At 40.4% G+C, this 16,745-nt stretch overlaps 1 protein-coding gene across 2 annotated transcripts in view; it reads left to right on the top strand.

Moving 5' to 3' along the window:
• The window catches only part of LAMA3 (laminin subunit alpha 3), a 319,129-nt gene that overhangs the window by 195,117 nt on the left and 107,267 nt on the right, over window positions 1-16,745 (top strand). For both annotated transcript variants that reach the window (XM_078153463.1, XM_020968691.2), the window contains 7 exons: window positions 1,701-1,798; window positions 3,644-3,779; window positions 7,418-7,544; window positions 9,629-9,768; window positions 11,772-11,887; window positions 12,263-12,474; window positions 14,462-14,660. In XM_078153463.1, the coding sequence (XP_078009589.1) occupies window positions 1,701-1,798; window positions 3,644-3,779; window positions 7,418-7,544; window positions 9,629-9,768; window positions 11,772-11,887; window positions 12,263-12,474; window positions 14,462-14,660 (1,028 nt within the window). The remainder of the gene's footprint in view (window positions 1-1,700; window positions 1,799-3,643; window positions 3,780-7,417; window positions 7,545-9,628; window positions 9,769-11,771; window positions 11,888-12,262; window positions 12,475-14,461; window positions 14,661-16,745) is intronic.

Raw genomic sequence — 16,745 nt, 5'->3', positions numbered from 1 at the left:
TCAGGAAGACTCAAAAAGCAGAGGATTTAAAACCTGCCCACCAGACACTTATTAGCTGTGTGACTCATGCCAAGTCATCTGATCTCTCTAAGTCTCAGTTTCCTCATCCATAAAATAGGAATAATAGTAGCCCCTACCTCCCAGAGTTGTTGTGAGGATCAAGTAAGATAACTTATGTAAAGTGTTTTGCAAACCTTAAGACACTATCTTTATAAATGCTAGCTAGTTATTATTTATGCTATTATTAGTATTTGTTGTCACTGTTCAGTCATTTCAGTCATGTCCAACTCTCCACTACCCCATTTGGGATTTTCTTGGCAGAAATACCAGAGTGGTTTGCCATTTCCTTCTCCAGCTCATTTTACAGATGAGGAAACTGAGGCCAAGTTAAGTGACTTTCCCAGGATCACACAGTTAGCTAAATGTCTCAGCTCAGATTTGAACTCAGGAAGATGATTCTTCCTGACTCCAGGTACCACCTACTCACCCCCATTATTATTATTACCAGTCTTTTATTAATGAAGGCAATTCATATTTTTAAAATGTGAGTTATACAGACACATTTTTATTCCATGCAGTTCCCTATTTCCTTTTGACAGACTGTGCCGGTTTGGGAGAATTGTGTTCCATTGATTAAAATATATAAGAGAAGAATATAAGCTTCTTCGGAGCAGAAACCATTTCACTGTTGTCTTTGTATCCATGGTACCTAGCACAGTACCTGACCCATAGCAGACACAAGCTTGGTAATTGATCAGTTAGCGTAATGTTCAACTCTATAGCCCCATCTTCTATCCAATCCATCCAATAAACATTATCAAGTGCCTACTATGAGCCATAATAGCTGGGGGTACAATTAATAAAAAGACAGCCCCTGCCCTCAAGGAGCTTACAGTCTAACAGGAGAGAGAGATAACACACGAGGGAGATAGGGAGGGGGAGAGGGTGGACTTGTTTTGTGGCATTGAAACCAGGAAGACCAAAAGATGCAGAATGGAGTGACCTGGGAGAGTCCAGTATCTGCCCTCTATAAAGAAGGGCATTGGGAGGAGTTTGGGCTCCACCCTCCAGCCCTCCAGTCAGAGAGGAGAAGAGGCCAAAGAAGGTGGTGTCAATCAGGGCTTGAGTGAACCACATAGGGGTGAGAATGAAGTGATGAGTTTATCCTGGGAGGGGCAGCTTGTTTTGTGGAGTGGAAATCAGAAAGAGCAGCAGATGTAGAGTAGAGTGAGCTGAGTGACTCATCTTCCCCTCTGGATATATTACTTGTGCATCCATTTGGGGAAAGCTTCCTCAATGATCATTTGAATGGAGGTGCACTTCTAAGCAAATGGAAAGGGGAAAACTTGTGTGACCCTTAGCAATTAATCGACCAGGATTGATTATACATTATGTGCCAGGCATCATACCGGGTGCTAAGTATATACACGTACATTCCCTTAAGGGGCTATGCTTTTCACCTAGTTTTATCATTATCCTCAGATTCACAGAATCTGGGAGCTAGCTGTCCATCACCATTCCTTCAAGGGAAATAAGGCAGATGAGGTGCACAGGGTAATGCCATAGCGACTTCCATAACACAGGTGCTTAATATGTTTAAATAAAGTTAATTTATGAGATAGAGGACGTGTCTTGGGGTTAAAAAATAACTCAAAAACTCATAAACGTTGGGTACCTTTTGCATTATTTTCTTTCAACAGCATCAAGTTTGTATTATACCAGTGGGAGAATTCTCTACGGAATATGTGAAACCCAGTGTACACTGCATTGCCAGTTATGGGCGATTTGTTAATCAAAGGTATGTATTTCTTCTTCTTTCCCCTCTCCCTTTAATCTTTTCTAACACAGAGAAAAACTTGAACTTAGAGTTGTGCTTAGCAGGCTGTTTTAATCCCTTTGTGACTGAAATATTGCATTTGACTTCAGATGTGATCATAGGTCATTTTGTTAAAGGTCAATGCTTGTTATAAAACAAAACCAAAAGGTGAATCTCTGCAGTATGTTCAGAAGGCCACGGAATCAGGAAGCAGAAACATCGGTGCTCAGGGGAAGTAGCATAGACTCGGCACCCCGAGGACAGCAAACCCCACTTCTATTCCGAGCCTCATTCGGCTCTGATTCATTCACTACATGACTGGTCAAGTCCTTTTATCTTCTCTTCATGTCTGAATCTCTTCATTGCTAAGACTGAGATAATCACAGCCTCTCCTCAGTTACCTAATGTATTTGTTTGGGGTTTTGTGGGTTTGTTTTTCGTATGGATTTTTAAAAAAATCTTCAAATGCAGTTATGGAAGCAGACACTGGCTCTTTGTGCCAAGATGTAGGAGATTAGGGAGGACCTAATGGGAACCAGGGTGTGAATCAGAAATAAATTAAATATACTCTGCCTCTCCTATGTTTCTTACCTATATGTCTCCAAGAGATCTTTATATCACAATATTAATTATGTATTATAATTATAATATCAATTTTCATCTGTTACCTTTGCATAATCCATTTTTGCTTTTCAAAGGATGTTTGCCCTGATTACCTCATTTGGTCCTCATAACCACTCATAGAACTGTTAGCTTTAGTTCCAGCCAGGGGTGTTCCAGCCATTCTCATTCTAGCCCCAACCTGAAGCTGAGAAATCACATTTGTCTCCACATCCTGGCCAGTTGCATTGATTGGCCAGATTGTGGCTATAGGCCAGCCTCAGTGCTTTGGGGCAAAAAAATAGTCTCTTGGCCAGAACATTCAGGCAGGAAGCAAGTACAGTTTGACATATGCCCTGTGTCCTGTGAAATCCTTGAGCTAGGGGCATTGATTGCTGAAGGTGGACAAGGCCTCAAAGATCAGCTAGTCCAAGCCCCCTCATTTTACAGGTAAGAAAACTGAGGCTGAGGAAGGAAAGAAAGAAGCATTTATTAAGCGCCAGGTGCCATGCTAAGTGTTTTATAAATATTATCTCATTTGATCTTCATAACAGTTCTGTGAGGTCGATGCTATTATGATCTCCATTTTACAGTTGAGGAAACTGAGGCAGACAGAGGTAAAGTGACTTGCCCAGGGTCACCCAGCTAGTAAATTTCAGAGGCTGGATTTGAACTCAGGTCTTTCTGACTCCAGGACCAGCACTCTTTCCACTGTACCGTCTAGCAACCAGAGAGCTAAAGTAACCTAAAGTCACATAGCTCATAAGTGGCAGAGACAGAACTCAAACTCAGATCTAGGTCTGCTACTCTTTTCCTAACACTGTGCCATCATTCTGTCTTCTGTCCACTACACCTCTCCCCTACCCTTTTGTCTGCCATAGCACGTAACAGTGCTATGAATAGCAGCACAGCAGAGTGGAAAGAGTCCTAAGCTTAGAGTCAGGACATTGGAGCTCTGCTGCTTATGTGCTGCGTGACCTTAGGAGACTCACTGAACCTCTCTGAACCTCAGTTTCCTTATCAACAAAACGGGGGTCCTCATAACTGTCCTACCTGCTTCACAGGGTTGGGATAAGGACTAAAAGTGCTCTGTGCGCCACAGTTGTAAGATATCATTGCTAAGAGCTGTTGACTGACAGTTCTTTGTGTTTTCCTTTTGTCTAGAAGTAATTTGTGCGGTTTACCTTGTCCTTCAGAAAAAGAATTATTTTAAAATTCTATTTTTAGTTCCTCCTGTGTCCTTTTAGCACATGAAACTCCTCCAACGGCTTTGGTTTTGGATGCACTAAGTGGTGGAATGCTTCCCTTCATGCCCTCACCCTCTGAATCTGTGTTCCAGGGCATCATCCTGAAGTCGCCACAGGTAGCTCACCTCTTCATGGATATGGCTTCCAAAAAGTCAGGCTCTGTGAAGGCTTCCTTGTCCACTCCAGCCTAGAGTGAAGCTGACTTCTTCCAAGTTTCTCTAGAAGTGATTGCTTATATAGCTTAATTTGACAGACATTTATTTAGTGCCTATTATATACAAGGAACTGTGAGTGTACACACACACACACACACACACACACACACAGAGTCCCTAAAACCTAAGATTATATTATATTGGATGGATATAAGTTGTATAGGGAAGTTTGCCTGGAATGTAGAATTCATTAAGAAGAGTAGTATGAATTTAGGCTGGAAAGGAGTCAGACTGGAGAAAGCTTTAAATGCTAGGTAGAGAAATTTGTATTTTATCCTAGAGCAGTAGTTATCAAAATATGGTCCTTGGACACTCCTCCTTCCCCCCCACCATTCCCCCACCCAGCCAGGGATGCTTCCCAAGACCCTTTCAGGGGGTCCATGAGGTACAAGTGTTTTTTCAGTCATACTAAGATGTTATTTGCCTATTAAAATACACTTCCCTTCTCCAACTGCATTTCTATGTGAGGCTAGTTTTTCTTCACATACTTTGAGAAAAACAATCTATTGCAACAGATCGAATGCAGAAGTAGACATGAGAATCCAGCACTTAAGCCAGACATTAAAAAGATTTGCAAAAAGTTACAAAAGAATGCCACTGTTCTCACTAAATTATTTTTGTTTTGTAAAATGTAGTGTTTTTCTAATCTTCAAAAAAGTATGTTGTGTTAATATGTAATGTGTTTATTATTGTTATTTTTAAATGAATTAAATAATTATGTTTTAAATGATCAGTTTTAATTTCCAGTATGATAAATATTGATAGATATAACCAACATAAACCAAGGCTCTTTGGGGTACTCATTTTTAAGAGTATAAAGTGGTCCTGAGATCAAAAAGTTTGAGAACTACTACATTGGAGGCAATGGAGAGACACATGCAATCTGAGTTGAGGCTTAGGAAGATTATTTTGAAAGCTATATGGGGGGATGGATTGGAGAGAACAGAGAAGAAGTAGGTAAATGAGTTAGGGGAACACTGCAGAAGTCCAGGCAAGAGGTGATAAGGATGAACTAGGATAGGATAGTTGTTGTCTGTGTGAATATAAGGACTAGATGAAGATGCAACTGGTGTATTAAACAGAGTTGTCAACTCAGAGTTAGAAAGACCCAGGTTCAAATCTCTGATTTCTAGCTTTGTGACAAATGAATAAGAGACTTAATCTCTCTGATCCTGAATTTCCTTATATGTAAAAAAGTGCCAATAATTCCTAGAGTGCTAATAATTCCTTTAGTGTCTGTTCGGTTGTTCAGCCGTGTCTGACTCTTTGTGACCCCATGGACCATCACCACACCAGGCCCTTCTGTCTTCCACTGTCTTTCAAAGTCTGTCCAAGTTCGTGTTCGTTATTTCCATGACACTCTCTATCTCATCCTCTTCCATCTCCTTTTCCTTTTGCCTTCAGTATTTCCCAACATCAAGGTCTTTTCGAGTGAGTCTCATCTTCTCCTTAGGTGGCCAAAGTATTTAAGCTTCAGCTTCAGCATTTGATCTTCCGGTGAATAGCCTGAATTAATTTCTTTGAGTATTGGCTAATTTGATCTCCTTGCTGTCCAAGGGACTCCCAGAAGCCTTAGGTTTGTTGGGAGGCTCAAACAAGATCTTATATTTAAAGTGTTATGTAACCCTTAAAGTCCCATATAAATGTCAGTCGTTATCATTGTGGAAGTAGAATAACCAAGACTTGATAACTGCTTGGATGTTGATGGGGTGAGAGAGAGAAAGGCACTGAAGTTATGAACTGCCCAGTGAGGTCTGTGTCATGTAAATCTTGTATTACTATTTAACCCTTCCTTATTCCTTGCCCCCCACTAGACTTTAGAGTCTAGACCAGGTCTTAGACTTTCCTAAGTGCCCGTAACACCTAGCACCCAGTATTTTGCATACCGTCAGTGCTTGATAAATGATTATAATTGATTAGGTAGGACTTATGGTTAATAAATGTCATCCACTAAAACTTTTTTTTTTGGGCTAGGCAATGAGGTTAAGTGACTTGCCCAGGGTCACATAGCTAGTAAGTGTCAAGTGTCTGAGGACAGATTTAAACTCAGGTTGTCCTGACTCCAAGGCTATTGCTGTATCCACTGCACCACCTAGATGCACCACTAAAAACAATTTAAAAGGTTGTCCGTAGGTCAGGATCTCAAGATTTTTATAACATTGTATTTCCATACATGTCTTATTCCAAAGTCCTATACCAATGCCCCCCTCACTGATGAAGAACTGACCTGGGCTCTTGATGGTGCTCCCTGTAGAGCTCCAACTGTGGCAGGATCCATTATTAAGCCGAGAGGACTTTGAGTTGTATGGGCACACTGTTGGGGTGTATTGTTTCTATCTGAGGATGAGTTCAGAGGGGCTTATCACCAGATTGGTCACTGGGTGGTGACTTTTTCAGCTACAGAAACTGTCACAGACTGGGGTACTGGTAAATGTTTAATGATCAGCTTTCCAAAAGCACTATACTCTTCAAATTGAATTTGTATTATTAACATTTTCTCCATTGCTTTATTAAGTCTAGAACAGAGTGGTCAGACTCTCAATAATAGAGAAATGTTTAACAAAATGAAATACAATACAACAAAGAAAATGTTGATTTGTGGCTTTCTAAGTCAATAGGCGGCCCTCAGGGATACAGATCTATTTAACATCACTGGTCTAGAGTTTAGACAATCAGCAAGCAATAAATTAAGCTTTTGTCAATTTCTGAGATGTAAATACACAGGGAAGTGGGTGGGACAGTAAATAGAGTGCTGGGCCTGGAGTCAGGAAGGTTCATTTTCCTGAATTTATACCCAGTCTCAGACACCTACTAGCTGTGTGATCCTGGACAAGTCACTTAACATTGTTTGCCCCAGCCTCCTCTTCTGTAAAATGAGCTGGAGAAGGAAATGGTAAACCACTCCAGTTTCTTTGCCAAGAAAACCCCAAATGGGGTCACAAAGAGTCGGATATGACTGAAACAACACTACAACAAATGCTCACACAGAAAATTTCACAATTGGTGTTTGTGAGCCTACCTACTAGGTTGTGTGCTCTGTGGAGGTGGAGGAGGTACTTTCACTGCTGAGAGCATAGATCCTTTAAGGGTCATTATCTTTGACTTCTAAGATACGTACCTTTGAGGGCAGGAAATGTTTCATTTTGGGGTTTTTTTATTTTTTGTCCCTAGTACTCTCACAAGACTTGTACTTTTTAGAAATATGACAAATATCTGCTGAAGAGAAGTCATGGACTCCCTTACTTCCTTCAAGACTATGCTCATACATCACCTTCTACAGGAAGCCTTCCCTGATTCCCTCAGTTGCCAATGCCCTCCTTCCTATACTCCCTTGTATCTGTTTTGCATTCATTCTCTATGTACGTGTTATCTCCCCCAGTAGAATGTAAGTTCCTTGAGAACAGATTTTCATTTTTGTCTTTGCATTACCAACACCTGTCATTCAGTAGACACTTAAATATTTTCAATTACTTGATTGAATTGAATCAGCAGCAGCTGTTAGACTTGAGAATTTCTTTCTTTGCCTTTTCCCCTCCTAGAATCAAGTTACCTTGAGTGGAAGAGTGCCACACCCGGGCCAGTATGTCTTCATTGTCCATTTTTGTCAGCCAGATCATCCCACATTTCCTGCACAGGTGGTTGTAGAGGGAGGGCAGCTGTGGTCAGGTGAGCTACCATGTTTATTTCCAGAACCACAGGCATCTCCTTCTTGCCAAGACATGAAGTGAGGGATTCTATGGGTTCAGTTACTGTCTCTTTGCCGATGACTTCCAGAGGTTCTTATAAAGTCCTAGTTTTTTCCTAAGCTCCAGTTCTGCTCCACCAACTAGGTGTCACATAGACATCTTAAGCTCAGCATGTCCAAAGCAGAACTCAGCATCTTTCCTTTCAGACCTGCCACTTTTCTGAAATTCTCTACGACTATCAAAGGTACAACTATCCCTCCAGCCATCTGGATTTGCCACCTCAGTGTTATCCTTAACAACTCATTCTTTTTTTTTTTAATTAAATTTTTTAATTTGTTTTTTTAATTAATAAGCATTTGTTTTCTCTCCCCTTGCTACTACTCTACTCCCACCCCTGATTAAAAAGAAGAAAAACAGATCCCTTGTAACAAATCTGTATGATCAAGCAAAACAAATCCCCAATTTGACCATGTCCAAAAAAGTCTTTCATCCTGCATCTCTAGTGCATTACCTTTCTATCGGGAGGTGAGTAGTGTGCTTCATCATTGGTCCTATGAAATTGTATTTAGTGTTAATGTTGATCAAAGTTCTTAAGTCCCAAAGAGATTTGTCTTTATAATTTTATTATAATGTGGATATTATAATATAAATTGTTCACCTAGTTCTACTCACTTCCCTCTGCTTCAGTTCATATGAGTCTTCCTAGGCTTCTCTGAAATCTTCCCTTTCATCATTAATAGTATTCCATTATGTCTATATGCCATAATTTGTTCAGCCATTTCCCAAGTGACAGCCCTTAATTCTTTGCTGCTACAAAAAGAGCTGCTATAGATATTTTTGCACATGTGGTCCCTTTTCCTCCTTCTCTGATCTCTTTGAGATTTGGACCTAATTGTTTGACTCCACTTTTACTCCCTTCACTGGTCAGTCTCCCCCTTCCTCCCCCACCCCATCTCTTACCCTACTCTTCATTGTCACTTCACACACCTGCCAAGTCCTGTCATGTCTATCTCCACAATATCTCTCCTACATCTCCTTTTCTCCTCTCACCTAGCTACCACCCTCATCATTTGTCACCTTAACAGTGTAGCCTCTTCATCAATCTCTTTACCTCAATCCCCTCTCAACTCCAATCCATCCTTCACACAGCTGCCAAAGCAATTTTCCTAAATAGCAGCTCCAACCATGTTAACACTCATTAAGTCCCAGTGGCTCCCTGTTACCTCCCAGATCAAATATAAAATCCTATGGCTTTTTAAAACTCTTCACAACCTGGGCCCTTCCTACCTTTCTAATTTTCTTATACTCTTCCCCTCTCTACAGTGTCTATGGTCTGGTGACAATAGCCTTCTTGCAAGTGACCCTACTCTCAGTTTCTTGCCTTTTCCCTATCTTGTCCACCATTCTTGGAATGCTCTCCCTTCTCACCTCCTCCTGCTCCTCATTGGCTGGCTTCCTTCAAAGCTGAGTTCTTCAGAAACCCTCTACCGCTAGTGCCTTCCTTCTGCTATTACACTGTCTATATCTTCTATGTACAGTTTTCTGCACTCATCTCCTCTAATTCGAATGTGAGGTTGTTTAAGAGAATGTTTTTGTCTTTCTTTTTATCCCTGGCACTTACTTTGTATGTAATAAGTAATGCCTGGCATATAGTAAGCACTTAATTAATGCTTGTCGATTGGCTGGCTTCATGACTTGGAAGAAACCTAGATAACATGCTCATTAAACTTGGAGATAAATCAATCCCTGTCTTCCTTCAAGACTCTACAGGAAACGTTTTCTGCTTGCCCTAGCTTTCTCCTCTACAATTAAAGTGCTTTCTCCTCTGCAGTTACCTTGTATCGACTTTGTATGAATCTTACATATGCTTATATATGTACATTGGAACAGTAAGTTAAGATTTACTGTGTACAAATTGCCTCCACCATTAAAAAGTAAGATCCTTAAAAGCAACAACCAGTCTCACTTTAGGGGGGGATGCCAATCTCCCAGCGGCATAGTGCCTGGCATGAAATAGGTGCTTGACAAATGCTTGTTAATTTAGTTGATTCCATCTCCGTATAGGTACTTTCAGTGCCTCTTTCTGCCCTCAAGTGTTTGGCTGCCGGAATTTAGTGACTGCAGAGAGTCAGACTAACCTGGACCTCCATGAACCAGACTTCTCAGTGACCGTGAGGGTTCCAGATGGAAAATCCTTGATGCTGGTATGTTCAGTTTATTTCTCTCCAACTTTGTTCCTCCTTTGTCTTTGTTGATCTGTGGTCTGCCACTTTTACTATTTGCTTATTTAAAAAAAAATTTATATCTTGACAGAGTCAGTTCAAGGCATAGTACTGATAATTTTAAAAGTTTGTAAACATCTGTGCTGTAAATATATCAAACATAGTATTATAGTATATGCTTGATATATGTGTGTACTTATATTAACTATACGCAGTCACATATTACAAGTATGACTGGCTCCATCTCTACCTTGATATACCAATGGTACCTTATACTCAACATATACCCAAACCAAGCTTATTCAGATATTTTTCAGTCATGTTTGATTCTTTGTGACTCCATTTGGGTTTTTCTTGGCAAAGATACTGGAGTGGTTTGCCATTTCCCTCTTTAGCTCATTTTACAGATGAAGAAATTGAGGCAAACAGGGTTATACAGCCCAAGGTCATACAGCTAGTAAGTGTCTGAGACCAGATTTGAACTCAGGAATATGAGTCTTCCTGACTCCAGGGTCTTCACTCTAGCCACTGTGCCATGTAGCTGTCAGTAAATGCTATATAAATGTTGTTGTTATTATTATTATTAATTGTATAGACACATCTTTTCCTGTAGCAATGATAGTTGTGATTCCTTTATGATTCCAGAGCAAGAAATCTGGGGGCAGCTAGGTGGCACAGTGGATAGAGCACCAGCCCTGAAGTCAGGAGGACCTGAGTTCAAATCCAGCCTCAGACCAAATACTTGACACTTACTAGCGTGACCCTGGGCAAGTCACTTAACCCCAAGTGCCTAATCAAAAAAAAAAAAGAAAAAATACTATAAGAAATATGGAGAGTAAGAAGACAGGCATCCAGGAGGGTAAAAGGTGAGAAGGTGGTCAGGGTGCACACTGAAGCATGGCTGGAGCCAGTCTAGAGGCAGTGAGCTATGAGAAGCACTCACCAGTGAGGATGAGGGTGGGGGAGGATGGGAAGGACAGGTTGTGGTGGCATAGGTAAGCAGGAGTCCCAGGGCTAAAAGGACCAAGCCATTCAGAGCAAGATGTCTGCGCTGGAGAATGCACTCACTGAGCAGGTATGATTCTAGCCTTCAGCCAAACTGATTTTCTGTTCCTAAGCACACCCCGTATTTTCCCACCTCCATGCCATTGTTCATATTTTTATTACATCTATAATGTGGCTATTAAGGTTCTCTGGGGTCCCTAGCTACAAAGACTTTAGGGCCTTTCCTTCAAGTTTGTAATTTTTAAAAGTCACTCAGCAACAATGGTATGATACTGAAAAAGTTGGTTTTGTTTCTAATAAATATTACAACAATTTAAAAATTAGAAAACAGGCTTGTTTTGGTTTTTTTAAGTTTAAAATTTATTTTTAATGTTTTTACTCATACTTTAAGGTTAAGATATAAAAATGGCAACCTACCCTGCTCTTAATCCTGATGTAGCATTTTACAGAGATAATTTCTGAGAACAAATACTGGGACAATATCAAGTTACCATGTTCCCTTTCATAGGGACAAAGGAGTGTAATAGGAAGAGTGTTGTTTTAATAAGAGGAAATAACCTTCAAAGAAGAATCCCATTAATGTTAGAGAAAACTGTTCTATCTAAGGAGGAGAGGGGAGATGCTAAGGTGATTGTCTGAGTCACTTTTCTAATCCTTTCAATATATACATACACTGTTGACCAAAGAGCAACATGTATTTTAAAGTGGACATAATATTAGAGCTTATTGTTAATCTTATTGCATAATCTAATTGCTTATTGCTAGAGGAGATCTTGTCTGATACTTGTCAGTTGTATAATTTAAACTCTCAGCTCATTTTCCTCTTCTGTAAAATGGGGACAGAATTGTTAGGAAGAAATTTCTTCATATGCCTTAAGGTATTATATAAATGTGAATTAATTGTTCTTATAATCTTGACCTCACTGAGTAGGTACTAATGTCTCTCTTGGTGTCTGGAACATAAAGACTTTTTTTTTTAGGGCCAGGTCCTAGTTGTTCCAGCAGAGAACTATGGCTACCACATGCTTCATAAGAAGTCAGTGGACAAGTCGTTTGATTTTATCAATAATTGTGGAGGAAACAGTTTTTACATTGAGTAAGCATCACTTTGGAAAATAGCCTGTAGCTGGCGGGGGAGGAGGTCTGTGAATCTTGAAAACTTGAATCTGCCATCCATATCCAATCTCAAGTAAGTTTGCTATCTGAATGGCGTTATGCCCTTGAATAACCCACCCTCCCTGCTGCTCTTCTATCAATGGCAGCTGAGCCAAATTTGAAATGACAAATCTGGAAGCTTTGGTGAGCATGTCTTTTCCCTGAATTGACCAATTTACTAAATTGACCTCTCAGGATGCCCATCTGTGCAAATTTGTCATCGGTGCTTTTGAGTCACTGATGCAGCAGCAGTTAATGGGGATGGTTTCTGAGAGCAGCACAGAGGACAACATGGTGTTATTTGTCTTTTTCCTAGCCCTCTGACATCATCGAGATTCTGTAAGGACTCTGCCCGCTCCCTGGTCACCTTCTATAACAATGGAGCCCTACCTTGCAATTGTCATGCGATGGGGGCCGTGAGCCCTACATGTAACCCAGAGAGGGGACAGTGCCAGTGCCGACCCAATGTCATTGGTCGTCAGTGTACCCGATGTCAAACTGGCTACTATGGTTTTCCATTCTGTAAATGTGAGTTCCTGTTCCAGAAGGCCTGGGGCACTTTCATTCTTCCCTCAGCTAAATGGTTTCTCCAATTTTTTGTTTATTTTGAAGCTAGAGATGTGACTCATGCAGCACAATCAGTGCTGCCAGGAGGGAAAAGGGTGGAAATGAATGATCTCCGGCACCAAATGTCTTAGAAACCTCAGTCTGGTTCTATTCACAAAACAAAGAAATTTCAGTTCAGGTAGTGAGCAAGTGTGACATTTAAAAAGGCTCAAGAGACATAATTTCTGTATAATTTAATCATTTTATTAATAAGGTCTGCATGTTTATTAATAAAAGGATGGTCCTTTGGCCATCTCTCTTAGACCAAAGACCCGTCATGGTATTGGGCTCACAGTTTATATGCCTTTGGAAAAGCAGGTGTTCCTCAAGGTGGCAATCAGATCTGACTGGTTAACAATTAGTGAGAAAATTAATATTACAGTGAGAGGCTGGGCTATATTACAATGTATGTCTTGGGGTATATGACTTGGATCACCCAAATCTTGGTCAAAGAGACTTATCAATTTCCATATCACCTGTCTGAGAAAAGGGAAAATCAACATTTTCCCAGACCTATCTGAGCAAATAAAATGAGCAGGAATGCACCCATTAGCCCAAACCTTGCATTTCCTTTACTGTCTTTAATTAGATCTCAGCTATCCTGGCTGGTAAGTCTTTTAGAAAGATTTCCCACATTGGTTCATTCCTGGACAAGAAAGTTAGAAAAGGGGAAAAATCTTGGTCCCAATACTATAATTAGTTATAAAACACAAGAGAGAAATGCTCATTTCATAGGTGAGTAACAGTAGCTATACAGTAGGGGCATAAGATCCTGGCATTTAGAGCCAGAAGGGACCTTTGACATCATCTAGTTCAACCTCCTCATTTTAGATGAAGAAACTGAGACCTAGAGAAATGAAGTATTCGCTCAAGGCCACATAGGTTGTAAGGAGTAAAGCTGGGATGAAATGAGGGCATTGGCATCTCTTAGGGCACTTTCATCTCTGATCTCTGATCTAGTTGAGGGATGGGGAACCTGTGGCCTCAAGTCTCTCTAGGTCCTCAAGTGAAGCCCTTTGACTGAATCCAGACTTCACATGTGATCTAGTTCTAAGATGAAGAGAAGTCAGGTAGAAAACTCAGGAGAAGCATAGAGATGCCCTGGTTTCAAAGCCTAGACCTCTTTATCATTGTCCTAGAAATGAGTCAGCTACTTATAAAAAAAAAAATCTGTGATTCACGTCATCCAAAATTGAGACCACTACCTAGAGGTCAGAGTTATTTGGTAGTATGAGGACAGTTTAAGAGAGTCATAAGGTTGAGTTCCAGAATGGAAGTTAGCATCTGAACTTAGCATCGCTGCCACCATCTTTTGTGGGCATTGTTGAATGAGAGGGAAATCCCATTTTCCCTTAGAATTCTGCCATAAAATGATACCCTGGTGATGAAGAATAATCATGGGATCATAGATTCATAGATTTGGACCTGGGAGGAAACCTGGGAGGGCATCTAGTCGAACTTATTCATTTTACAGATGAAGAAACTGTGGCCCATTGAATGGGTTACATGGCTCGCCCGGTCATACAAGGTAGTAAGTGAGAGAGTCAGGATTCACACCCAAGACTTTTATCTCCAAATCCTTGCTCTCTATAAGCTAATTGTAGCATGCTTCTAGAGTTGCTTGTTACTGTGAGCATCAGCTGTTAATGAGAGAGGCAGCTTTTTGGGCATGGACTGTCACATTTGAATCAAAGATAATGTAATGAGGCTGCTAGTGAGACTGAGTAACATGGTCTTGGGGGAATAGGAACCTCTTTGAGAATATCCACACAAAGAGATTCCTTGAGCATAAAGCAAAGTCTTTTGTTCGTCAGGTCCCTTTGAAACAAATCTGGGAGAAAGCAACACAAATAGGACACAATAAAATAAGGTTGTCCCATTGAAATAGATGTATTTGCCTCCTGACCAGTGTGCCACTGTGGCCAGCGCCTTTGTGATGAGACGACTGGAAAGTGCATCTGCCCCCCTCGCACAGTCAAGCCTCAGTGTGAAGTATGTGAAAAGCAGTCCTTCAGTTACCACCCATTGGTTGGGTGCAAAGGCTGCAACTGCTCCAGGATAGGAGCTCTAAGTGCCCCGGAGTGTGACAGAAACAATGGACAGTGCAGGTGAGTTACCTGAAGTGACACCTGACAGAAGAGATGATACGCCTCTTCACATGTTTGTCGCTGATATTAAACACTTCTTGAGTAGCAATGGAATGTTGGCCACCATGTTTACCTCATAGCTTCTATTGGATGATTATGGAAAATAGTCATTATTTGCCCATACTAGGACGAAAACTCAGACCTAGGATCATAGATTGTACTGAGTGGTATGCTAAGCACAGTGCCTAGCCCAGAGTAGGCATTTAATAAATGTTGCTTGATTGATTGGTTCTGTTAGGGAAAGCATTTATATGCCTCTATGATAAATACTTGGCTTACTTCCCATGGAGAATTTTTTAAATAATCTGTGACTCTAGTAGTGACTCTAAACCCCTCAAAGATATCCTGAAGAACAAAAAAGAGGCAGATTCTACTTGTAGGTAGCTTATGATTTTAAAGTTAAAATGCACGAATGTGAAGTTAAAACCATGTACTTCTTATGTAACATCTAACAATATTCCAATATATATATATATATATATATATATATATATATATATACACATATATATATACATACACACACACATATATATACACATATATATATACATACACATATATATATATACATACACACACACACACACACACACACACACACACACACACACACACACACACACATATATATATATATAGATATAGATATATATATATATAGATATAGATATAGATATATTTTTTTTTAGGCATTTGGGGTTAAGTGACTTTCCCAGGGAAGGTCACATAGCTAGTAAGTGTCAAGTGCTTAGTCTGAGGCCGGATTTGAACTCAGGTCCTCCTGACTTCAGGGCTGGTGCTCTATCCACTGGGCCACCTAGCTGCCCCCCTCCAATATTCTTTATGACTGAGAAGGAGGGGTGAGACAAATAAGAAGAGAGATTAGTAGCAAGGGAGATTAGTCCCATGAAAACAGAGAGGACAGACAGAGTACCCAGAAGAAGAGAGTGATCCACAGTTCCAGATGCTAAAGAGAAGAAAAGAAATAGCTTCATTTTTTTAAGATTCGGGGTATACTTCAGTCTCATTAATCAAACCAAACTTTTGTTGTTGTTGAGTCATTTTTCAGTCATGTATGACTCTCTGTGACCCTGTTTGGGATTGTTTTTTGACAAAGATTCTGAAATGCTTTGACATTTCCTTCTTCAGCTCATTTTACAGATGAGGAAACTGAGGCAAACAGAGTTAAGTGACTTGCCAGGGTCAAAGAGCTAGTAGGTGTCTGAGGCTGGATTCAAACTCATGAAGACAAGTCTTCTTGACTCCAGACCCAGCACTCTACCCACTGCACCAACCTAGCTGCCCAAACCAAATTTTCTTTGTTCCCACTCCCAGACTAATGCTTCCAGAATTATAGAGTGATTCTGGTGCATCTGTGCCACTAAACATTTCTGTTGTCCTACTCCAGCTTTCCTTTGGCAGCTGTTTAATGATCCTTTTTTCCTTTTGTTAATTTCCTAGAGTCAATCCTCCAAGTAACTGTCCCAGACTCACTCTTCTCTCCTAGCTCCAGACCTTCTAGTAGAAAATAATAATTATTCACAAATCATTCATTATATATTATTATTATTTTATATGTACTCATATATCCCTTTAGGCTTTATGAAGCACATATGTACATTGTCTCTTGATCCTTACAGCAATAGTATAGGATAAAAATCCCTGTTTTTATAGATGAGGAGGCTAAGAGAGGTTAGATGACTTGCCCAGGGTCACACAACTAGGAAGTATCAGAGCTGACATTCAAAGGCAGGTCTGACTTTAAGTCCATCCCACTCTCACTACTCTACACTGCCTTTTGTCCCAGATGATTATACCTCTTACTTGGCAGAGAAGAGGATATCTAGTTTAAGACCCTTCATTTGCCTTTCTCTTTACTTCAGTGTATTTCTTTGCATTGATCCTCTACTTTTTCCAGTCTCAGAGGAAAAAGTGTAAATGTCTTGTTGTTTCTAAGGCTAAGCCATCCACCTCTGGTCTTGTCCACCTCATTCCTTTCTACCTTCCCTAGGACTTTGCTCCATCAGTTAACTCCTCTCTGAG

The sequence above is a fragment of the Phascolarctos cinereus genome, unplaced genomic scaffold, assembly GCF_003287225.1.
Source record: "Phascolarctos cinereus isolate Bilbo 61053 unplaced genomic scaffold, phaCin_HiC Scaffold_4;HRSCAF=312, whole genome shotgun sequence".
In the NCBI taxonomy this organism is placed as follows: Eukaryota; Metazoa; Chordata; class Mammalia; order Diprotodontia; family Phascolarctidae; genus Phascolarctos; species Phascolarctos cinereus.
Note: the sequence above shows the minus strand (reverse complement) of the source record. Positions and strands in the feature narration are given on the sequence as shown.